At 41.8% G+C, this 24981-nt stretch overlaps 1 protein-coding gene and 1 long non-coding RNA gene across 2 annotated transcripts in view; both read left to right on the forward strand.

Moving 5' to 3' along the window:
• Positions 1 to 11476, forward strand: part of LOC128851185 (uncharacterized) — a 43415-nt gene extending 31939 nt beyond the window's left edge. The window contains exon 3 of the long non-coding RNA XR_008448476.1: positions 5029 to 11476. This is a non-coding gene — a long non-coding RNA (uncharacterized LOC128851185). The remainder of the gene's footprint in view (positions 1 to 5028) is intronic.
• Positions 11477 to 19948: 8472 nt separating this feature from the next.
• The window catches only part of ELP2 (elongator acetyltransferase complex subunit 2), a 38064-nt gene continuing 33031 nt past the window's right edge, over positions 19949 to 24981 (forward strand). The window contains exons 1-4 of the mRNA XM_054058278.1: positions 19949 to 20101; positions 21062 to 21140; positions 22157 to 22242; positions 24072 to 24222. Of these exons, the coding sequence (XP_053914253.1) occupies positions 19970 to 20101; positions 21062 to 21140; positions 22157 to 22242; positions 24072 to 24222 (448 nt within the window). The 5' untranslated portion in view covers positions 19949 to 19969. The remainder of the gene's footprint in view (positions 20102 to 21061; positions 21141 to 22156; positions 22243 to 24071; positions 24223 to 24981) is intronic.

Below are 24981 nucleotides of genomic sequence, written 5' to 3' on the forward strand. Positions count from 1 at the left end.
TAAATTTTATTATTGGCAAGTTGCAATAAGCTTTAAGAAATATACTCACTCAGGAGGGTGCTCAGAGGCTTTTAAAAATTATCTTTCTTATTAATATGTTTAAAGACAGCATAGATATAGAAGTTTAAAGGAAATCCTGTCCCCATTCTGCCCTGTTAAGATCAGCCTGTTCACAGCATGGCTGGAACAGCCAACATGCCTAAGGTGGCTGATGATCACAGGAAAGCATCGCTGGCAGGAAACCTGCAGCTGAAGAGAGATATTTTAGACTCGGACTTGATGCGAGGTGGGACCCAAGTATATTCCAATTACAAAACTGGCATGAGGACTAATGGTGAGAGAAAAATCAGGGGCAAACAAACAGCATCAGGCTGGTTGCTGAAGGATGTTCTTCACAAAGAAATTCTCAAGTCTTGTTGACGTCTTCATAAAGCCGAAGTCTTCACAATGCTTCAGGAGTCTCAGAGTTTGTTGGGGAAATTGCCTTGCTTCCACTTCCAGGAACTGGTAATGCTATATCCCTTGACAAAAAGCATTTTTATTTTGTTTTCTCCTAGGGGCTCAAACAGATGTCCATTTGTGATCCCAGAAAATCACAACCCCTAACTTCCCTAATTTCTGTAGATTGCTAACACTGTTTACCATTATCACCAGCATGGGAACTGTGGAGAGATGGCTTAGGTAGTGCCAAACAAGAACAATGAGAAATTGTCAAATTCTATCCTGCAGGAATCCTGCAAAGCACTAAAGGTTGGTGCTAGTTCAGTTCCTTGCTTACTGCTGGCTGCAGGACTCTGAGCTCTGTCTCTGCACAATCCGGCTGTCTTGCACTTAGTTGCTGAGCTTTTTTTCATTTCAGCTTTTTTTATTTTCTCGGGCTGGACTCTTTCCCAGGTTCTCTAAAATAATCTCTTTTGGATAATCTGAATGCTAATATGATCCGAAAACCATTAGCCAAAGGCAATGTAAGGAAGACAGCACAAGCACAGTAGTCATCAGTGTTGTTTAGTAAAATGAGAAAAGAGAGCTACGTTGCTAGAATGTTCGCTTTTTTTTTTTTTAAAGTGTTCTCAAGAAACATAACATGGCAGTTCCATTTTACCCCTGGGCTACTGTGAACTAGTACCACACCTGCCCAACGCTTGTCACGGGGTCTCTGTATTACAGAAGTAGGAATGTGAGTATTCTAAAATTGCCCATCCTCAACAAAGTGAGCACAGCCTGTCCCAGCTTTTATCAGATCACAGTAATAGCTTCTGTTTGCTGGATGCAACATAGCCCTAGATTTTAAATTAAATGTAGCCACTGTGTGAGAGAACCAATTCAACAACAGCTTTAGATGGGGAATATTGTTTGCCTTTGAAATATTGCTAGTCTTTGTCTAGCTTTTTCAAATTGTATTGTGAAAGCAAATAAACAATTACACTTAAAAGTACCTTCACTGCTTTATTGCCATAACTCATTCTCATGGTATTCTTTTTTTTTTTTGTTGTATATGAATTGTACACTTTATATAGAAAGCCATGCTTTTCAGGAGAGGAAGACATTTCTGGTTACATATTCGTCAGAAGAAAAAGTATTGGAATGGTAATGGTTCCTTTATTTAAATTGTCAAATAATTTGCTTTGTGAGATTAAAAAAAGCCCCACACAACAACAACAAAAGCTGAACATTTCTGAAGAGTCTCTCTGTTAACCTGTCTGTAAAATGGAAGGATGCTAACACTTGATGGTTACCTCCTGCTGGGATGTATAGAGCCTTGGTTAGCAATGAGGAATAATGATAAATCTGAGCACATGTGCTCTTATTTTCCCGTTCTCTCTATGCTGTAGAGGACTGAGTGTAGTGGGACTCTCTCCCTTCCTTGAATGCATCCAAAATACCCGACACATTCTGGAATGCATAGCGCTGAAAACTGCATTTGCCTTGCATATTGTGAGCAGTGGTCATGCTACGGGGTCAATCCCAATCACATGCCACACTAACCATCATCTGCTCCCACAGTCCTAAAGTTTCCTCCTCTGATTTAAAGAATTGTTTTTGCCTGCTTTATTCTTCCATCGAATGCATTGTGCTGTTTCTTACAAAGATGCAACCTCTGATTTAGATAATCATATTAAAAATGGATAAAGATATGGTGTTTGAAGTTCTTCTGGTTTTCCCAGTGTTAATAGTAGCAGACAGTGGAAATCAATTTGCTATTAATTTACTTTCATGTCAAATAGTATAATTAAGCAAAGTGGCATCTAAACTCTGATTACTTACTTTCAAATTAAAATGATGTGTAAAACAGACTCCTAATTATCATGCTAATACCTGTGAAATGCTGTTTTCAGTTTCCAAGGCTTCATAGGCTTTTTAGTATCAGACTTCAAAGACTCCTGACAGGAATTATGGGTAGGAAGGTCAGGGCTCAAAGCTAGATTTGTTTAATATTATCCTTGATGTGGGAGTGCTCGTTTCAGTTGTTAATTCCCTTTGCTAAATTTCACACATGCAATGAAGTATGACTATCAGTGTTATATTCGGGTACCATTTGCTCCACCTGCACACATAAACTAAAAGTGGTATTCTCCCTGATACTAGTATAAATTACCCAGGTGCATCACTGCAATGATTAAAAAACTTAATACAGTATATATCTGTCTTTATATTCAGGAAAAAACCCAAACATTTGTGTTAGAATTAATTAAAGCCACATTAGAATAACAGAAAAACAAATCTGATTGATTGAGAAAAGCAACATACGTGCCATTTCCTTTGTAATTGTGCACATACCTAGCTACCCTTCCATTGAGATGAAATATCAAAAAGAACTCTCAAGCCATTTTTCTTATTATCTGTTTTACTACAACATTTTTGCTTTACAAAGTATCACATCCATCCTTGTTTTCAACGTTTCAAGCTACTGACTAATCTTTCTCTCTCCCTCCCACCCTGCCCTGGGGAAAACACTGTTTAATCTTTTACAGACTGACCAAGAAATTGTTTCCAGATATTCACCCAGCCTTTTTTATTCCTCTGAGTCATCCAATCCCTCCTATGCCTGCTGCTGGACTTCAAAATAGGATTAGTATATGTGGCTTAGAGACTGCAAACTGGATATAGGATTAGCCATTTTAGCTTGATCCTACCTGATAAACTGTGAAATAGTGGTGGGAGAAGAAATCTTTTTCCAAGTAATAATTTTCCACATAAGTAACGTCTCTTTAGAAATACTGTTGCCTCAAATAATGGGAGAAAATCATAACAATTGCTGTGAGTGGGAGACAGGATTATCCATGCAAAAATTCTTTTTCATTAAAATCTCTTGAAAACGTTTGAAAATCAGTCTCTGCAGAATGACAGGGAAGAAAATCAAGGAGTGGGGCACAGCTTAGCAAGGCTATCATCATATTTCATTAGCAGAGAACATACGTGTCTTCATAGCACAGCAAAAAGCAACCTACAGGCAGAAGCTCTTTCAACAAGGGGAAGAAATAAGAAGGTCCACTTGCCAGGTTTAGAGAAAACTAGCCACAGGGCTTTCACCATCCTGTCTGTCGGTGGGAGACTGAGGACAACCTGTGTAGATGGTACAAAAGCAGCTCTGGGAAAGGTTTCTCAAAGACTGTTGAGTGATTTGGTTTTGTATAGTGGACAATCAGGACTGTCCCCAGGAGTCCTGAGGGCAAAAAGACTAAGCTTCCACTTTGGAGATTAAATGCATTTAAATTTTGTCATTAGCAAAGTTACAACCCCAGTGTGCTGTGGTAAAAGCCATGCTGAAGGCTACTCAGCTTCCACCATACACCCTGGACATAGTGCCACTTATACAGGGTCCACATCAGCAAATGCAGGACTCAGAGTGCAGCACATTCAGATATCTTTATTACCTCCTCCCAGGCCTTTATAAATGATGGTCAGTGAAACAAATGAAGTTTACTATAAAACAAACTTTACTTGAACAAAAATAAAGCAAACCTTGCACTTCTAAAGTGCTACCAAAATTATTAGTATAAGGACAATGCTTTTTATTAGAGATGCTAACATTAAATGTAAAAATATTTACTACACTTGGGAATGGGACCAAAATGCCTGCATGGCAGAGCAGTAGGTTTCCAGGTAGTGAAGATCAGAATCACTTCTTTCACTTGCCTTTGCATGGGAGGGCACTAGGTCAAATAACAAACCAAACAGTGCTCGGAAAGTAAGGAGAACATCAGGGTCACAGGTACTACCTAAATCATGTAGAATGACTGAAATCAACAGATACTTGAAAAAAAAGACATTGAAATGATAGATATGCTTTTGAGATCTAGATGTGCTTATTATTATTTGCTTTACATGTGAGAAGTTAGGTAGGCACTGAGATACATTCTAACAGTTACTCAAATACCCAATACCTCATTGAATACAAACTGGATAAAAATACAATATATGTTCTTCACCTCCAATGTCTGTCAATGAAATGGGAATGGAAACAAATGTATAACACTGTGCTTTAATTGAAAACGTAACTGTACTTGTCTTGAAGGAGCTCTGTCACTGACTAAATATAGAGTATCACAACATCTCACGGAAAAAGATGGCAGTTCTGAAAATCTGTATCTTATCACATGGCTGATGAACAAGAAAATAGTACAGAGAATAATAACATTTCTGACAGATAAGAAATAGCCTCATTTAGGAATATTGTGTCTTGCCTGGTTATTATATTCACTCTATGAGCTGAGGATATTGATCAAAAAACTCAGGCAAAACTTACCGCAGCAATTTAGGAAATAACAAAAGTGCACCAATGCACTCTGCACCTTGGCTTCACATAACAGCTCTCTAGTGCAAAGCTGGCAGGATAGAAGAGTTTGCTCAGAAATGCAGTGCAAAGCCTGCCACCTTACACTGCATTCAGGTTATTGGACTTGAGATCACCTTCACTCTTTTGGGTTATTACATATATACCTGGCTCCACAATAGGGTGGGATTGACATGGTGGGGAAGGTGGAAGGGATAAATGTGTTACCCTCCATTGTGCTTCTTTTTCTACAGAAAGGACATGGAGATGGGAAGATGGGCAGTGGCCCATGATATGGACAAATGGAAGACCAGGACTTAGTGTTAGGGATTTCAGCAACAGGTATAATACTGAAAAACGACCATGAAGGACTTTTAAGTGTTGGAAAGATTGGTGTCTGAGAGAAGCAAGAAGAACCAGCTTTACTGGTCAGAGCTGGAGGAGGTAGATTGAGTTTATGCTGCTTACCAAGAGATGTTAGTGTGTTAAGCAACGCAGTTTTATGGAGTATTCTGACTTTTAAAAATATTCTACAATGACCCTTTCTTCTCTTGGTAAATGCAAAATTTAGTTTTGTTTAAGAAGGCTGTAGGTGACCAACTTGCCACTGACCCCATAAGGGAAGTACTGCAGAATGACCAAACTCAACTAGATTTACAGGATGGTAAGCAATTGTCATGCATTCACACAGGCAAGGTTTTAATTAAATATTTGCTCAGACATAAAAAAACCCTTTCACTGACTGGAACCATTGTCTGTGAAGAAGGTAAAATGGGGAGTGTCTTTATAGAAAATTCATAATGTAAATCTCTAAATAGGGTAGGAGCAGGGGAAATAATACACCATGGGAAAAATGAAGGCTATGGGAGAGTAGAATATGAAGTATAGATCACGGTCAAGTTTTACTCAGTGTCTTGCCTTTTAAAATTCTGTATGGAATAAGTATTCACAGAGTTTTGTTGAAAGGGTTTAAGGAGAGGATAGGTTTGGCGTCAAAATTTGAGATAAGAGAACTAGGTAAGGGAATGAGTGATCAGAGAAGATACATCACATGTAACAGAGAGCAGATAGAACAAGACAGGAGGATTTTGGTGGGATAATGCAATGAGTGAGAACAACTCATGTGTACACCAGCTGGGAGTTAGTACCTTTGCAAGGTATGTCACCTATGGACAAAACCACAAATGATAACTCTGGGCTGTTTATTTGAACAAGCCAATAGTCTATTCATACAAATAACTTCTTTAAAAACATAGCTTGATGTTTTCTCTTGGAAGTGAACAGTGATGTGAAATAACGGTAAAACCCCCATTAATAATTCTTCTTTTATTAAAGCTTCTTCCAACATCTTGCCAAATTGTATCTAATCTGTTTTGAAAAAAGGAATAGTTCTGGACAAATGGAAATAACAGTATATGAATCACAGAATGATTTGAGTTGGCAGGGACCTTAAAGATCATCTAATTCCAACCCCCCTGCAGTGGGCAGGGACACCTCCCACTAGATCAGGCTGCCCAAGTCCCCATCCAACCTGGAAATGAACACCTCCAGGGATGGGGCATCCACCACTTCCCTGGGCAACCTGTTCCAGTGCCAGTGCCTCAGCACCATAATATGGAATAATAGTGATGTAGAAAATAGAAAAAACAAAGTGTTTTGCCAACACACGTGAAGATGAGCTATTTTTAATATTTGGAAATATTTCAATGCAATTATCTGAGATAAAATAGGAAAGCCAGATCCAGTTTGTATCCCATAAAAGGAAAACCAAATAAACAGCAAAGAGGAAAAATACTGCCCAGGAGGCCTCTGATCTCTTATTTCAATTCCATGAACGCCCACCTAAAATCCACTCAATTTGTTTTTAAATTGCAGCACTGAAAAATGCAAATCAAATTTCCAGTATTCAGAAGAGAATTTTAATAATATAATATGGCTATAACAAGATAGCAAAATTGATTGATGTTATTGTTTACCCAGGAATATTGAGCACTTACTAAAGTGAAGAATAAAATGGCACTTCCTTTCTCACAACCTCGAAGATGCAAAGAGAGAATGTAAACAATCAAAGATTCACTCCAATAGAAGTATGACAGCTTATATCAGCTCAGAACAACTCCTGCAATGCTTTGCACATCAGGCTTATGTTAGGAATTCTCTGAATCATGAATTGATTAAATAAAGGAAAACTTTCCTGTATGTAACAGAAAGTGTGAGAAGGAAACCATAATCTCTTCACAGATCTCAGGGGAAAAAAGGTTAATATTTAAAACATTTTCTTAGCCTTTTTTATAATATCAACACCTTTCATACAGTACAGGAAAATCCATGTGTAATTCCTAGCAGAAATTACATTTGAAAAGGAATCAAGAAATATTTTTTAGACATAAAGTTTGATACAAAATGACAAGCATAGAAGACAGAAATCATAATGACTCTTACATAACCTAAAGATAGCCACTACCTCACACCATCATTTTTTGTTTACACAGATGCCTTTTATTTTGAAAATATTGCGATGGCAATTCCATTGGTGTGTCTGGAAAAATATACCTAAGCATGACAGAATTATTACAGATTATAACAGTCAAACATGACCAAGAACTGGCTCTATGCTTTTAAAACTTACCTACTAATATTTTAGTCAGTTTTGTACTATATTATAAAGTAAGACTGTTGGGCTTCTTATAGTGAAATTAGTCATTCCTTCTATAAAAAACTCCATAAAGGTGACTAATCTTTGATGCAGTTGAATGCAGGCTGTAATAAAGTCCAAGTAAATAACACACGGGCTTTTTTTTTTTGTCTCCAGCATGAATGTGCCAGCTTCTTTTTCACTTTTCCTTGAGGCTAAAAGTTTATCCTTTTTTTTTTGCCATCCTTATTATTACACCCTGGTGTTCAAAAGGTAGAACTGTGCTAGGGGTAACACCACCACCTATTAAGCTCATGGTGTGTGCAGACTGTTCCAGAACACCCTGGGGCTACTGCTTTTTGCTGTTACCCACCTGAGGTTTTCCAACAGCAGTGACCTTGGGTTCACTGCAGACTCAGGGAACACTGTCTTGTGGAAGATCTGTGGTGGAAAAACTTCTCATTAAGAATAAACTTCTGCCATCTGCCACAAGCCTCATGTAAACAGCTGAACCAAAACATCTCATCTTTCCTGGATCCTGAGTGCTTCCAACAAAATTAAGATAATGACCAATGATAGCCAGAAAAAAAACCAGGCAAAGACTACTGAAAACAGAATAATTCAATGCCATTCTCATGAAGCACTAAACAAGAAGCAGAAAAACGAGCAGGTAGAAGTCATCGCAGCAGCTCCCCTTTTTCTTGCTTGCTTGATATATGCTTTTGGGTGACTTTGTAGTGTTCATGGCACATGTACTGTACCAGGAATAGTCTAGGAATGAAGCACAGCTCCTCGGCTCAGTGTAGCCACTTTCTGGCATCTGTGGAACTTTTCATTCATTTTTTTGTTTTAATAGGATAAACACAACTAATTTACACAATTTAGGGAACATGCTACAGTTTAAGAAATGTAAATGCAGTATAAATGCACTAAGGTGGGTGACAGAGTCTTTCAGCCCCAGTATTTGGACTCTATGCCATCCCACTAGCATCTCAAAATCTCTCTACAGGCTGGCTGTTGGGGCTGTGAGGTGGGAGGCAAGTTAAAGGTACAGAAGGATGGCTGGCTGAGGGGGCAGGGTTACAGCAGCTGCCTCTGGGGTGGGTAAACAGCAGAAGAGGTTGCTCTGCATGAGGGAAAGAGTGAGGTGAGGAGGGAGAGGGATGGAACAGGTTTTGTATGGATTTCAACAAGAAAGCCTAAACGACAAATGACTCAATAAAATCACAGGTTTTGTAAGATAGGATGAGAAGAGGAATACAGACAGTGAGTACATCTTACATCCTTTCAGGTGTTGGGCACCCCATGTTCATGCAGCGTAGGATGGAGCCCAGATGGATTTCCCCAAGGGATGCTACGCAGAGCAGATCCTGTCCATGGAAAGACACTCTCCCCCATTTGATCTTTTGAGCTGCTACAGGATTTCCTCACAAAAAAACTACTTTATTCCAAAAGGACGTTCACATGAGAACTTCTTACTGCACATTTGGATAAAGGCAAGGTCACACAGGAGATGAAACTGCTCGTATAACATGGGAACTGCCTTCAGGCAGCTCCATGACTGTGATGTGGCTGAGGTGACCCCATGGGCAGGGAATGTGTGCAGCCCAAGGTCCCTGCTGGGTAAGCAGCCTGTCACCACCTGTGCCTACCCTGGGGTAACAGTGAAAGGGTTTGCTTGCTTCTCCATGGGCAACCCTCTCCCCGGCAGGAGCACTGTGTTCCATCCCTTGATCCGCACACAATCTACCTTTCTCAATGGTATTCTAAGTTACTGATTATCTGAGTAGGCTGTCCAGCTAACAGACAGTTTCCCAACAGGCTGGAAGGTTACCTCTGTCCTAGGAGCCACCAGTGCATCTCGGTCTGGAGTAAGGCAGCAAGCTCCCATGCAGCAGCTGCCGATGCTAACAAACAGGCTGCTCAAGCCCTATGTATAACGCCCAGTAGAGCAAGCACGTTCAGGATTGCTACCTCCTCAAATATGATGTCTTCTTCAAGGCACACAATGCAGAGGTCAGGGCAACAAGGAAAGGAACAGGAGATGAGAAAAGCAGATGAGAAGGAAAAAAGTTTGTAGAAGGTAAGAACAGACTGGAAATAGAGTTATCTGTACATCATCTATTCCAACTCCTCTGCTCAAATAGGGCAAGAGGCTTCAGCCCAGAGAGAACTCCAGAAGGATGCAGCTCTCCAAGTCCTGAGCTGCAGGGAATGATTAGGGCTTCTCATGGAGGCTGGGGCCTCAGGATATTGTTTTCTAGCCTGTAAGAGGTGTGTGCTTATTCAAGATCTGTGCCACGAGGTTAAGGACCTGCATGAAATCAGCAGACTGTGCAGCATCAGACGAGAAGAAACTCAGAGGAAATGGATCTTCTCTGAGACCTTGTAGCTTCGAGAGCCTGAAATAAGAGACTGGAATAGAGTGGGTGGATGCAGCTTTCTTCATCTACAGAAGATGGTTTGAAGCAAAAGAAAAGTATTGTTGTTGCTGATTACATGGTGGATGGACTTTTTGGATGAAAGAAATAAGAGAACTGGGGAAGGAATTATGAGAAATGTCGCAATTTACCTCATCAGTATTCCTAACTGAAATGACAAATTTTCTTGTATTCAAACTGATGTAAAAATTCACTCTAGACTTACATAAGTTTAGTTTTGTTGATAGTTAATGCAGCATGAAAAGTAAACATCTACTCTTTAAGTATTATTACCACTGATTGTGCAGAATTTCGCTTCTCATGAACGAATTTCAGTGTTCACTGCAGGCTTTTTGTTATACGTCCCTTCTGCTGGTTCTTTCATACAAAGCTATTTGCAGAATGTTCTGCAAGGCTCACTAGTGCAGATTGCTTTCCTCTCATTCTCTAGACATTCCTGCTTCAGTATTTTCTTCTTTAAATGGTTATATTTGTTTCCAGAAATGCAAAGAAAAATGAAACAAAACAACTTGCTTCAAATTATCATTTGAGAGTTAAAACTGGACTGCTTAGAAATGCCAGCTTGAGTTTCATTGCATGTAAATGTTCAAATGATTAAACTGATGCAGTTTTCACTGTTTCTATAAAATATTCTTTCATTTTTTTTCCATTTCATCATGTTTTTCTGATGCAAAGTTATTTTCATTTTTTTCTATTTCATTCAGTGAGTCAAATTAACTGTGTCATTTGTGAATTAAGCAAAACAATGTAGGCGTGGGTCCTCCAAAGCATTTACGTGATTGAACAGAAATTGGGTTCACTATGGTGATTTGGACCTTGATCTTAGCATTCCTCCTCACCTATTCAACAGTTACTTTGACAAACCAGGCAGGTTTTTTCTCATGTGGTGGTAACAGAATGACATACCAAACTGGCGGTTTTCTTCATTTGGGAGGTAGGAAATAAGAATGGTAAAAAACCTGCTCCAGTGCCTCACCACCCTCATTGTGAAGAATTTCTTCCTAATGTCCAATCTAAGTCTTCCCCCTCACAATTTATAGCCATTCCTCTTCATCCTGTCACTACATGCCCATGTAAAAAGCCCCTCCCCAGCTTTCTTGTAGGCCCCCTTCATGTACTGGAAGGTTGCTATAAGGTCTCCCTGGAGCCTTCTCTTCTCCAGGCTGAGTAAACCCAACTCTCTTGGGCTGCCCTCATAGCAGAGGTGCTCCAGCCCTCTGATCATCTTCGTAGCCCTCCTCTGGACCTGTTTCAACAGTTCCATATCCTTCTTATGTTGAGGATTTCAGAACTGGACACAGTATTCCAGGTGGGGTCTCATGAGAGCGGAGTAGAGGGGGAGAATCACCTCCCTCAACCTGCTGGCCACGCTTCTTTTGATGCAGTCCAGGATATAGTTGGTCTTCTGGGCTGCAAGTCCACACTGCTGACTCATGTCAAGCTTCTCATCAATAGGCACCTCCAAATCCTTCTCCGCAGAGCTGCTTACAATCATGTCATCCACCATCCTGCATTGAAACCGTGGACTGTCCTGACCTAGGTACCTCTAGTTGAAATCTTGTCCTTCTGGCATGACAACTGCACCACTGAGCTTGGTGTCATCTGCAAACTTGCTGAGGGTGCACTTGATCTTGCTCTCTATATCATCAATGAAAATATTAAACAGCGCTGGTCCCAGTACGAATGCCTGAGAGACCTCACTTGTTGTGCATCTCCATCTGGACATCAAGCTGTTGACCATTACTCTCTGAATGCAACCATCCAACCAATTCCTTATCCACCAAACAGTCTGCTCATCAAATCCGTATCTCTCCAGTTTAGAGAGAAGAATGTTGTGGGGAACCGTGTCAAAGGCTTTACAGAAATCCAGATAGATTACATCCACTGGTTTTCCTGTACCCACTGATGTGCTCACCCCATCATGGCCTCTGCAATGGGACGGACTCAGCCCTTTCTTACAACTCCATCTGTAAATAAGTGGTAAAGCAATTCATTGAATTCTGCAAATAAATTTTTGCCTTCTATGGAAACTTTGTACATCAATATACACCAATATCCACATGAAAAAAAAAATTTTAAAAAAGTAAACTGTATTTTGAAAGAAATTAGAGAGTTCTTTGTTACTTTTCCTGGGAAACAAAGTTCTACCCAACACTAGCAGGCTATTGTAGGAATGTTGGATACCCTGAGCCATATTCCCACGTCCTCTGCAGCTTTGAGACTCAGCAGATGTTTGTCTTTGCACACTTAGCACTGGGAATGGGGAGTTTCTCATACAAGCCTATAGTGCTGTTTGCATAGCCTTTTAACTGAAACACGTGACAGCTCCAGACTGGCAGCCTAGGGGGTTATCACTTGTGATACCTGTGTTCACTGAGTTACGGGGTGTAAGACAAACAGCGGGGAAGAGTGACATTACCGTACAGATAAAAAAGGCTGTCAGACCCTAGTGCCAGCAACCAGACACCTGATTCAAAGCCTCATCAAATACTAGGAACCTCTTTGAACCCTAAAGGAAAGGCTTTGGATCAGACTTATCCTTCTGGAAATTACTGAATATCATACAGCTTGTGCAACACTTCAAGATCAAACCCATTGTTACTATCACTCATTGTTACTAATTCAATATGTTGGGTTTCTTTAAAAAGGATGAAGAGAAGTGCCAGGAAAATACTGCAGAATTTATTTTTTGCTTTTGCAAGATGTTCTTCTGCAGTGTGGAATAATCACACTATCCAAGTCAACTGCTTCTAATATGGAATTTAAGCATAAAATATGATTTTAGCTGTTCAAGATTACATTTCTGAGTAGTATTTCCCTTGCGTGTGTGTGTGTGCACACCCTCTGGAATACACTCCTAATATCATGTCTTCTTTTAGATCTGCTTCAAAAACATAATGTATAATCAGTATGATTATGTGACAGACTGTTTCATCCTCTTCCTTTCCCTTTTTTCTTTTTCCCCAAGTAATTTTCTAGGTCATGTTTGCATTAAATCTTCCTTTAAAAAAAAAAAAGGAAATCAGAGATATTTTCTGTGCAATTTCTTTGAGCCAGCAATTACAGTCATTGTTTGGAGAGCTAATTTTGATGATACTTCTAAATAATTAGTTTATTTTTTCTTTGGAAAACGAGAAAAACATTTAGCCATTCATAGAATAATTAAAACAGCCTTCAAGTAAAATGGAAAGAGCTATAGTTAAGATTTATTCAGTTCAACTTCTTTCACTAGCCTTATTCAACTTCCAGTCTTCAGTGAGATGAATTAAAGGAGAAATTATATCTAAAAGCTTATTCTAGACATTTTAAATCAAATATAGTCAAGTAACAATACCTGCCTTTTTTATTAAATCTTGATTGGTGTGTTTGAAAAGGATGACACAAACTTACATTATGCTCAAGATACACTGGAAATCTTACAACTTTCATTGAATGGAGCACCAAAAATTCTAGGATCAACCAGTGACAGCTAAAACCAGTCTGACACTGAATTTTAATGGACCCAGTCATTAACTTTGTGAATGACACTTGTCCTTGGTCATCTTTTCTGGTAGTGAATCCGTTAAGTGCAGGCTCAAGAGAAAGAAAACCCAGCGAACCCTCAAGTTAGTATTCCTTACACAAAGAAACACTCTTTGAAGCAGATCCTACAACTGGCAAAAAGGAGGAGGCTAGATTTGTACTCAAGACATCAAAGGCAATGGAGTTGTTTCTAGCTGTTGTATGGAGTACCTTCTAGGAAGCTGTCAAATAATTCAAACTCATATTTATGTTTTTAATCAGTATTGTTTGTTTTCTCAGTGCTGGAGCTCTGGTCCCTCAAATGAAATCATGGCCCCACAGAAGCTGTCAGGAGTGTCCCCATGCTGGAATCCAATTTCCAAAAGTTTTAAATGCTCACAGTCCCAGCTAGAGGCAATGGGTGTTGTAGGTGGTCAGCCACTCTCCTAAACTCCATTCCGCATCATATTGGGCACTTCATCACTGAAGAACTATGGTGGTTTTGTTATGAATTCTGGTCTAGAAAGATTGTCACCCAGAAAAGGAACATAAAATAGCCCTCTGCCTAACATTGATATTGTACAGAAAAATATAGTTCGTATATTTTTCTGAGACATTGTGGCAGCAGATGTCACACACACAGAAAAAAGGCTATTAGAAAAGGATAATTCTGTTCTAAGAATAATGTGCAGCAAATTAGGCCTAGGCCCATGATATAACTAATGAGGAGAAATTGAAATATTGAATAGCTGCCTCATTCACCAGGCACTATTCATCCAGGTTGCTGTTGGAGGCAAGCAATCGACAGTAAAAACAGCAGGCAGTAATTTGAGTATGAGGTAACTTCATTAATGATTACTCCACAAGGCATGTACACAATGAAGACAAATAAGGATAGGCTAAGTTCAACAATTACAAGAACAATGGCCTCAACCTTTCAGTAATTGCCTTTGCTAGTCTAACAACTTTTAAACATCTTCTATAAAATTAAACTGCATATAATTAAACTTTAAACCTAAGATAAGCTTGTTACTTTTCATAGTATCATGCAGAATGACTCGTCTATTAATATATATTCCTTTATACCAAAAAGATCCCATCATAAAGGAAAGTCTAAAACTTTGATCTGATCTATAAAATACCAGATTTCTTCTCAACATGCATTCAGTTAACAATATATGCAATATATATGCAACACTGTATTTTTCCCATAAAACAGGAAAAGAAAGCTGAGGCTAAACATGCCATAAAATAGGTTGGAAACATTCTGCAGGAAGGGAAAACATATTTGCAACAATTTCATATTTTTATGTCATTTTTTTCCACAATTAAATAAATACATTGAATAGCATAAATAATTTTTGACTAGTACCGTATTTTCTCAGTCTCCATCTAAAAGCTTGCAGGCATCACCGCATTGGCTAGGAACCACGTGAAGATCACTAAGCTACTTCTGCCTGCAAAACCTGAGTTGTAGGCATGAGTTTACTAACAAAATTACTATTTTACTACTATTTTGCTGTTGGAATAGCAGGATATATGGCAGTATCTAACTGGTGAATTTATTTTAAGCCCGAGAAATCTTTTGCCAATATAAGTAGTGTCTCCCTTATGGGAATTTGTTCATGTAATTCCATTGGCAGAACCAAATCAGGACATGTAAAAGATGTGAACAAGGCTATAGAGTGACTTCTGAAGTCTCTTTAGGCACCACCACAACCTTTTCTGATGCACAGTGAATTAAGTTCTTCCTGTGCCTCAAAAATTACACCAAAGGGGGGGAAAAGGAAAATAATTTTTTGCATATATTTCTGAAAAGTGAAGAAGTTGTTTTCTGTGAAGATAAAGGAAAACAACAAGGGCAGATTTGGATTCAGTAATGGTGTTAGTTACAAATGAAGACCGGCAGTTGGTGACTAACCCAAAATATGTCATTTTCCATCCTTGTAACATCATCGACCACTGCCATTTTTTCCTTCTAATGCACGTATTCCTAAAAGGCATAATGGTGTGAATGAGAACTTGGCCAGGCATGGTACTCGAGAAAAGCTTTATCGCACTCCTCTCAGTATTGGGAGGCGTCAAGGTGGCATGCTAGAGCTTTGTGGCCGGAGGGCACTGATCACTGGCAAGATCTGGTGCTGGCAGTGCCCCACAACGTGTTCCCTCAAGTCGCCTAGGAAAGCAGCAGTCCTGAGGTGGTGGCCTGTGGCTGTGAGGACCAACCCCACAAAAACCTGCAGCATGGGGCCACAGTGCCCTGGCACCCTCTGTCATTCAGCACACCTCCAAATGTCTCTGGCAGAAGCAGTGCTCAGGGTTCTCCTGCTTACAGGACAGCAGCAGTAGCAAGTTACCAGACAAGTAAACTTCTTGTGTCACAGAGGAAACTCCCATTCAAATCCATCATGGAAAGGGCTACACTTTGCCCACAATCACAGTCAGAGCCTGCCTTGTTCCCACAGCAACAAACAACTCCTACAACACACCTCAGCTTTTCAGCAGTGCTGGACTTCCTCCTGCCAGAGCCCTGACTCCAACCCTGGCAGGGCATGCTGAGAAGGTGGCTGCTGTGCAACCTGACTGCTGCGCAGCCATCCTCAGCAGCTCGGGACAGCACGCCTCAATTAAAGCATGCTTTGATGACTGGATCCATGCATTTTTGTGCAAGGAGTCATTTGTTCCCTTAGCAGCTAATATTTCTGGCTATATCTCATATGTAATCAGGAACAGCTTCCTTCCTCTCATACCTACTGGAAAAAGCCGTGTCTAGCTGCAACATTTTTGTGTCAGGTTACAGCGCTGCTGACAGCCAGTATCTATGAACACACAGGCACGCTGTGAGATAAAGGCAAGGCAGGAGAGGTTTAAGGCTCCAAAGTGTTCCCTGTGCTATGCAGTAAGCTTCCTCTGGATGCATGCTTGCTTTCTCCTGCTTCTCTTCACAGAATCACAGAATGATCGGGTTTGTAAGGAACCTCTGGATATCATCTAGACAATCCCCCTGCCAAAGCAGGTTCCCCTAGAGCAGCTTGTGCAGGAACGTGTGCAGGTGGGTTTTGAATATCTCCAGAGAAGGAGATTCCACAACCTTGATGGGCAGCCTGTTCCAGTGCTCTCTCACCCTCACAATGAAGTTGGTTTTGCTCATGTTCAGATGGAACTTCCTGTGCTCCAATTTGTGCCCATTGCCCCTTGTCCTGTCACTGGGCACCACTGAGAAGAGCTTGGCCTCATTTTCTTGAGACCAGCCCCTTAGATATTTACAGGCATTAGTAAGGTCCCCTCTCAGTTTTTTCTTCTCCAGGCTAAACAGACCCAGGTCTTTCAGCCTTTCCTTGTAAGAGAGATGCTCCAGTCCCCCAATCATCTTCACGGCCCTCCATTGGACTCTCTCCAGTAGTTCTTTGTCTTTCTTGTGCTGGGGATACCAGAACTGGACACAATACACCAGATAAGGCCTCCCTGGGGCAGAACAGAGCGGGGGGAACCTTTGACCTACCTCCTACAATCTTCTTAGTGCACCCCATGATACCATTGGCTAACTAGTTGGTTAACTAGTTGTCACAGAATCACAGAATCACAGAATCACAAGGTTGGAAAGGACCCATTGGATCATCAAGTCCAACCATTCCTAACACTCCCTAAACCATGTCCCTAAGCACTTCATCCACCTGTTCCTTAAACACCTCCAGGGAAGGCGACTCGACCACCTCCCTGGGCAGCCTGTTCCAGTACCCAATGACTCTTACTGTGAAGAATTTTTTTCTGATATCCAACCTGAACCTCCCCTGACGGAGCTTCAGGCCATTCCCCCTTGTCCTGTCCTCTGTCACTTGGGAGAAGAGGCCAGCTCCCTCCTCTCCACAACCTCCTTTCAGGTAGTTGTAGAGAGTAATAAGGTCTCCCCTCAGCCTCCTCTTCTCCAGGCTAAACAACCGCAGCTCTCTCAGCCGCTCCTCGTAAGACTTGTTCTCCAGCCCCCTCACCAGCTTTGTTGCTCTTCTCTGGACACGCTCCAGAGCCTCAACATCCTTCTTGTGGTGAGGGGTCCAGAACTGAACACAGTATTCACGGTGCGGTCTCACCAGTGCTGAGTACAGAGGGAGAATAACCTCCCTGGACCTGCTGGTCACGTCATTTCTGATACAAGCCAAGATGCCGTTGGCCTTCTTGGCCACCTGGGCACACTGCTGGTTCATGTTCAGTCGGCTGTCAACCAGCACCCCCAGGTCCTTCTCTTCCATGCAGCTTTTTTTTTTCTTTGGGAAGAGTGGCTGGAGAGCTGCACGGAACTTGTCTACCGGGACTCCCAAGACCTTCTCTGCAAATCTGTTTTCCAGCAGGTCAGCCCGTAACATGCACTCTTCCTGCCTGCTGTTCTCTGCACAGCCACATAGAGCTCTTCCCTCCCCTCCCGTCCCCATCACCCCTGATCCCCACTACAGGCTTTCCGGCTTTTCAGTTCAGCTTTGATAGTTTCAGGATAACCCAGGTCTGATTTAGAGGCAGGAAGCACAGGATGGCTGTAGGTAGTCACATCTCTCTTTCCTCTCCCTTCTGTCACAGAGCAGTCCATTCATACTGCAGCCTGGACTCTGCTCCAGGTATGTGGATGTGTGGATGGTAGAGCATTTTGAGGCAGAGTAGATGTCTCAAAGGTCTGTTAGAGATTCCTACACAGCCCGTGGGACAGCAGGTTGCATCTGTACCTACTGGGAAGTGGCAAAATTCTTGAGCCTGTGATGCCAAATGGCTGAAAGAGTTCATAGCACATCCATGAAGTGCAATACCCTCTAACGATCCCATTGTCCGTGCAAGTAAAACAGGAACACTACTGAAATATTTATCTTTTTTTTAAATTTCGTTTTAATTTCTTGGGCAAGGAGGGCAATAAATAGATCAATAAATAAAAAAATAAAAGTGTAACAGATGGAATTGTCTAATCTGCTACGAACTCATCTTTTGTCTTGAAAACAGAAGCACTCAAACATACAATGTGCATTTCCAGCCCAGAAAGCCAGCTGTGTTCTGGGCTGCATCAAAAGAAGTGTGACCAGCAGGACAAAGGAGGTGATTCTGCCCCCCTACTCTGCTCTTGTGAGACCCACTTGGAGTTCTGGAGCCTTCAGCACAGGAAGGACACGGATCTATAAGAGCGAGTCCAGAGGAGGGCCATGAAGACAATCAGAGGGAGGAAGCACCTCTGCCGTGAGGAGAGGCTGACGGAGTTGGGGTTGTTCAGCCTGGAGAAGAGAAGGCTCCAAGGAGAACTTACAGTAGCCTTCCAGTACTTGAAGGGAAAGCTGGAGAGGGAGTCTTTATCAGGGAGTGCAGTGGTAAGATGAGGGGTAATGGTTTTAAGCTGAAAGATGGTAGATATAGATTAGATATTAGAAAGAAATTATTTACTGTGATGGTGGTGAGGCACTGGAACAGGTGGCCCAGAGAAGACATAAATGCTCCATCCCTGGAGGTGTTGAAGGCCAGAGTGGATGGACTTTGAGCACTAAGCGGGAGGTGTCCTTGCTCATGGCAGGTGAGGGTGGAAATACATGATCTTTAAGGTCCCTTCCAATTCAAACCATTCTATGATTCTATGATACTCAAATCACCCCATTGGCCATTGTTCAGTTGCAAGTTCTCGTGAGTTCTATGACACTTATTTTAGGACATCATAACAGTGTAATATTAAATACCCCTTGCACCCAGTGACTCAATTTACCAATGATTCTTTATCAGAGGGAGGCTTTACAGACGACAGAAACAGATCAGGAATGGAGAACTTTTTTACTGTAAGGGTGGTGACGCACTGGACAGGTTGCCCAGAGAAGTTGTGGATGCCTCATACCTGGAAGAAGTGTTCAAGCCCAGACTGGATGAAGCTTTGAGCTGCCTGATCCAAGGGGAGGTGTCCCTGCCCATGGCAGGGGGCTGGAACTGGATGATCTTTAAGATCCCTTCCAAACCAAACCATTCTACACTTTTATGATTCTGTGATTCTATGATTCTACAATTCTATGATTCTATGATTAACACCACAATCTCTGGTACTCAGCTCAGCCCTTTCCTACCACATGTGGGATTGACTTATACGCAAAATACCCCAAACCACACAGAACAGTTTTAAACTTTTTAAATTAAACCCTTTTTTTTAACCCTTTGAGTGTTTGACACAAGCACTGGCACAGGCTGCCTGGGGAAGTGGTTGAGTCACCATCCGTGGACACATTTAGAAGTCATGTCGGATGCGGCACTTAACGGACATGGTTTAATGGTGAACTTGGAATTATTGGGTTAATGATTGGACTCAATGATTTTAAAAGTCTTTTCCAACCTAAATGATTCCATGATTCTGCGAATTGGTACAATAAAGATTAAACGTCTCCCACCTACAAAATGCACTCCACCCCACCCTCATCGCCCCTCCGCTGCCCCGCCCCCGCTGCCCCGCCCCTCACCCAGACCCCGCCCCTCACTTAAGGCCCCGCCCATCACCCCGTCAAGCCCTACCTCTCGCCCCGGCCCCGCCCCTCACACAAGGCCCCGCCTCTCGCCCCATTAAGCCCCGCCTCTTACCCTCCAGGCCCCGCCCCAGGGCCGCTGGCGCGAAGGAAGATGGCGGCGCCCGTGTCAGTGTGTCACGCCGCCTGCTGCGCCAACCGGGCGGGCGGCGGGGCCGTGTCCTGGGGGCGGGAGGGGCTCCTCGCCTTCGGCAGCTGCCGAGACGTCATCCTCTACGAGCCGGCGGTGAGAGCTAAGGCGCTGTGAGGCGGGCCCGGGCCGGGGATACCGAAAATGTCGACAGATCAACTCGCTAAGACTTCTTCTGGGGTTCTAGAAAGCAAGTGTCCTTTATCAGGCCTGGGCAACACGAGGGGGGGATCCCCATCAATCGTGTGCAGCGAGCCAACAGCTGCTTATGGAATGTATTTCCCACTTACATACATATGGATAAACTTTCCCGGAAATCTTATTCATATTTTGTTACTTTCCAAGGACTAATTTTAGTTATAGGATTATAGAATGGTTTGGAAGGGACCTTAAAGATCATCGAGTTCCAACCCCCCTGCCATGGGCAGGGACACCTCCCACCCAACCAGGCTGCTGAAGACCCCATCTAACCTGGCCTTGATCACCTCCAGGGATGGGGCATCCATAACTTCCGTGGGCAACCTGTGCCAGTGCCTCAGCACCGTCGTTGTGAAGCATTTTTTCCTAATGTCTAGTCTTAAGTGTTCCCCCTTCCAATTTAAAGCCATTCCTCCTCCTCCTATCACTCCATGCCCTTATAAAAAGTCCGTCCCTAGCTTTTCTGTAGGCCCCATTCAGGTCGTAATATTACTATGAACTTCATTACAGTCAAAACTCTTGCTAATTTGGAGCTGGCTCCAGCTCTCTACCTGATCTTGCATTTGAGACAGGGAAAGACTGCAAACAGAAGGGATTAGAGAACAAGACACATCTGTTCAGCACAGATCAACACAAGACCTAACAGTGTCTGGAAAGATGCTGTTTGAAAAAACATGCTATAGAAAAAACATGCTGTTAGGGCATTCTTACTGCCTTTCAGTTATTTGGATGAACTTAAATCTACTTTTAACTTAAATAAAAATATTCCACGTTTTGTAACAGTAACTACTTATTGTATCACCCAGGCGGCTGCAGGGAATGCAGCCTCAAGTGTCATGCTTTCTTGCTGTCCCGCAGGCGAGGCGAGTGGCCACTGCTCTTCGCGGCCACACCGGCCGGGTGAACTGCGTGTGCTGGGTCCGGCGGCGTGATGGTGGTGAGTAGCCAGCCTTTCTTCCCTCCCTGCTGCATCCGTTCGGGTCGGAGGTGGGGTGTCTGTCCCAGGCAGGGCTCCCTCGCTGGGGAGGACGGGTGGCATGGTCAGTAATAGAGAGGCTGCTGTTAAAGAGAAAGGCAGTAGGGAGCTGCAGCGCTTCCAGTGCATCCACTCGCCATAAGCCAGGCTTCCCAGTAGGGATTTCTTCCTGGATTTCCCAGTAGTTTGGATTCCCAGTACGGAAGAGTACAGGTAGCTCCACAGGAACCTGGCTCGCCAAACTCAGGTGAGCTGTCCAGTAAGCAAGGGCATCGATAGGGCCAAGGCCAGCCCGGGGAACCTGTGGCTTTGAGAGATGGGTGGCAGAGGTGCTTGTGCTGCCAACAGGCTCTTTTTGGAGTTTTGCCTGTTCTGACTTGATAAACTGCTGTGTGATGCCTTTTAAGACATCTCTGGCTATAAAGCTGTAAGTTGCATAGAAGTCATACCCACGAAGAAGTCATCTTTCAAGATCAAAATGTTTGAGACCCTTAGGAGGCTTTTGCTTGATAGTAATTTCAGAATTTAAAGTTGCTTAGTGCAGACTATTCAAAAGCACATATTCTTGCCCTTGGGCATTTGTAGAAGCTCACCGATAAAGAGAAATGGGGCCATTGATTAGACTTTTAATTTAATGTGACTGTTACTTTTTGGCAGGGGGCAGTACGGAGGTGAAAATATTCCTTTTTAATAATGATATGAACTGTTGTCCTTTCAAATGGTTGCACTAAAATATTTTCTTCTTAAAATTGATACAAATAAATTCTGTTTGGTTACATTTGTCTTGCTTTTTGTCTGTCCTTCAAAAAGACCAAACAAAGAAAGAAAATATTAAGTTACACTGCTGTATTTGTGAATCTTTTTGGAAATACATATTTATCACATGATATTTTGTGAGTAGTCAGTGTAACTGCTTATGTTGTTGACTGCTCTTGCAAAGGAAGCGTTTGTAAAATTTACCAAAACATTTTTTTTAGCTTCTGAAACAGAGTTAATTTCTGGTGGATCAGATAAACAGATTATTCTTTGGGAATGGAATGGAAAAGGAATGTGGAATAATCAGGTAAGCAAGAATAACCTAAAGCTCTGCTTTCCGTAATGTCTCACTTGTCACAAATTATCTGTTTTGTTTGTATTTCTTATTCATCCATCTTCATTTTACTTTGAGTATTGAAACCTTAGTGTATCTCCTTCAAGTTATTGGGTTGGAAGGGACCTTAAAGGTGATCTAGTTTCAATCCCCCTGCCATAGGCAGGGACGCCTCCCACCAGACCAGACTGCTCAAGACCCCAACCAACATGGTCTTGAACACATCCAGGGATGGGGCATCCATGACTTCCCTGAGCAACCTGTTCCAGGGCCTCACCACCCTACTTGTGAAGAATTTCTCTCTAATATATAATCTAAATCTTCCCTTTCTCAATTTAAAGCCATTCCCCCTCGTGCTGTCACTCCGTGCCCTTGTAAAAAGCCCCTCCCCAGCTTTTTTCCCTGTATCCATGGATGTACTCACCTCATCATAGAAAAGCCACTAGGCTGGTCAGGCAGGACTTGCCCTTGGTGGAGCCATGCTGGCTGTCTTGAATCGCCTCCCTATCCTCCGTGTGCTTTAGTGGAGCTTCTAGAATGATTTATTCCATGATCTTCCCATGCACAGGGGTGAGGCAGACAGGTTGGTAGTTCCCAGGGTCACCTTTTCTACCCTTTTTAAAAATGGGCACATTGTTGTCCTTCAAGTCACTGGGGACTTCCCCAGACTGCCATGACTTTTCAGATATCATGGAGTGTGGCTTAGCAACCACTTCAGGCAATTCCCTCTGGACTCTGGGGCAGGTAGTAGGTAACCCATTTTTAGAATATCTCAAACTGCATTAAGCTTGTCATTTTAAAATGCACAGAAATGTGTACTAGGGGGAAGTGTGCCTAGTTTGGCGGTGGAACATTCTCAGAAATGAATACTTTTTGATCTTGGTCCATTATAACTGTTTATGTATTTATTTAAGAAAAACTTACAGATTTCTTTTTTAACTTTTCCACTGATGGTAGGTGCATAGCCTCATGTCAGTCATTGAAAAACAATGTGGCTAAATGCACAAATTTTAATGACAGTTCTAGACTAGTGTAAGTTCTGAAAAGCACCCAAGTTCTAAATTGGACCAGTCAAAGGTTCTTACTGAGGCCCAGCAGGCTATATTTTGGAAAGAGATGTCAATTACTTTTGTGACAAAATTTGGATGAATGCTGGATGACTTTTAGTGGCAGAATTAAAAGCTGCTCATTTTGCTCTTTGTGTTTGAGGAACAGGTTACAAAATGAATTGCCTGTATTCATTCAATAAGAAAGTAGATACTTAAGTCTAAATTTATAGGTTTTGTTTTTATGTTGATATTTTGAAGGAGTAATAAGCTATTTTGATTTGTGAGAACACACTAAGCATTGCAGCTAGAGCAGGTGTAGCTGCTACTTATTCCATTGTGTTCTCTGCTCCATCTCCTTCACTAAGGTTCTCCAAATTTTTATGAGATGTTCCTTAGGGTGAGAGATATGAGAAGGAGAAATGGGAGGAAAACTGCTCTTCTTAATTTCTATACTATTTCCAGTTTTCCTCAAGGAATGGTGAGGTTTGTATGGTGTACACAGGAACATTTAATTCTGTTCAGCTGTGAACAAGATCTTATTAAGTTAATACTTATTACTGCTGCATCCCTTCTCTGTTTTCCTGGAATGTGCTGTAGCTTAAGCATAGCTTGGCAGGTGCTCTGGCGTTGCAGGTATACAACTCGTCTTCAGTATTTGATTATTTTGTTTCTTAAAATGGCTTTACAAATTCTGTCATATAAGTTACTGGACTTCAATTTTGTTCATTTTTTTTAACTTCCCGTTGTGTTCAGGTTGTGAAAAGCATTCCTCTCAAAGGCCATGCTGAAGCTGTTTGTGCTGTGGATGCTGTGTACCAATCACATGAACCTGATTCAAATCTGCTCATAGCTTCTGCAGCTTCTGACTGTACTGTGAGAATCTGGTCTCGACGTGGTTCAGAAGGTAACTTTTTTAACATTAGGGACGACATTCTGGCTTAATGAAAATGACGAATGCTGATCTGTTGAAGTACTTGGCTAAATGCTAACATCTTTTAATGCGATTGCATTCGGTTTTGTTCGAACTTTGGTACATCAGATCACTGTATTACTCTTTGAAAGCTGAGGGTTATACTGTTTTAGCAGCTTTGGGTCAGATGTTCTGCACAATGATTTCTCTTTTTTTCATACTTGATGTTTTGGCTGAATTTACTTGTGTCTTGTTAATATGTGCATTTTGCCTTATAACGTGGGGGCAAATTGGCTGTGTGTGCAGTAAAATTACTTAGGAAAATGATTAATGCTGGCATTAGAAAGATGAGGTTAAACTAGTCACTTGTCTGTTACTATTGACTTGAATCCAGTGAGGTGTGGTTTAGCAGGATCTTAACCTTCTGGTGAGGTAGGCCCTTGCAGGAACACATGGAAGAATGACTCAAAGACTGGCTTTTGCTCATCTCGCTATCTGTAGGAAATGGATTCAGTTTTAACTCTGTGTAGTGAATGCTGTTGCTACAGAATATAATTTGCAATATTTATCGATTCTGATATGTTACCACATTGAAGCTGTACAACTTGAATATTCAGTGGAGAACGGTGACGTGCTCTTTAACTCAGCTAACTCTGGATGAATTTCTGTGGGCCCATAGGAGATAACATTATTATTAATTAGTCTCTTAAAAAATGTAGATTTTTGTTCAGATTCTTAAGGGAAAACTGAATT

Source organism: Cuculus canorus, chromosome 2 (genome assembly GCF_017976375.1).
Source record: "Cuculus canorus isolate bCucCan1 chromosome 2, bCucCan1.pri, whole genome shotgun sequence".
NCBI classification, from domain to species: domain Eukaryota; kingdom Metazoa; phylum Chordata; class Aves; order Cuculiformes; family Cuculidae; genus Cuculus; species Cuculus canorus.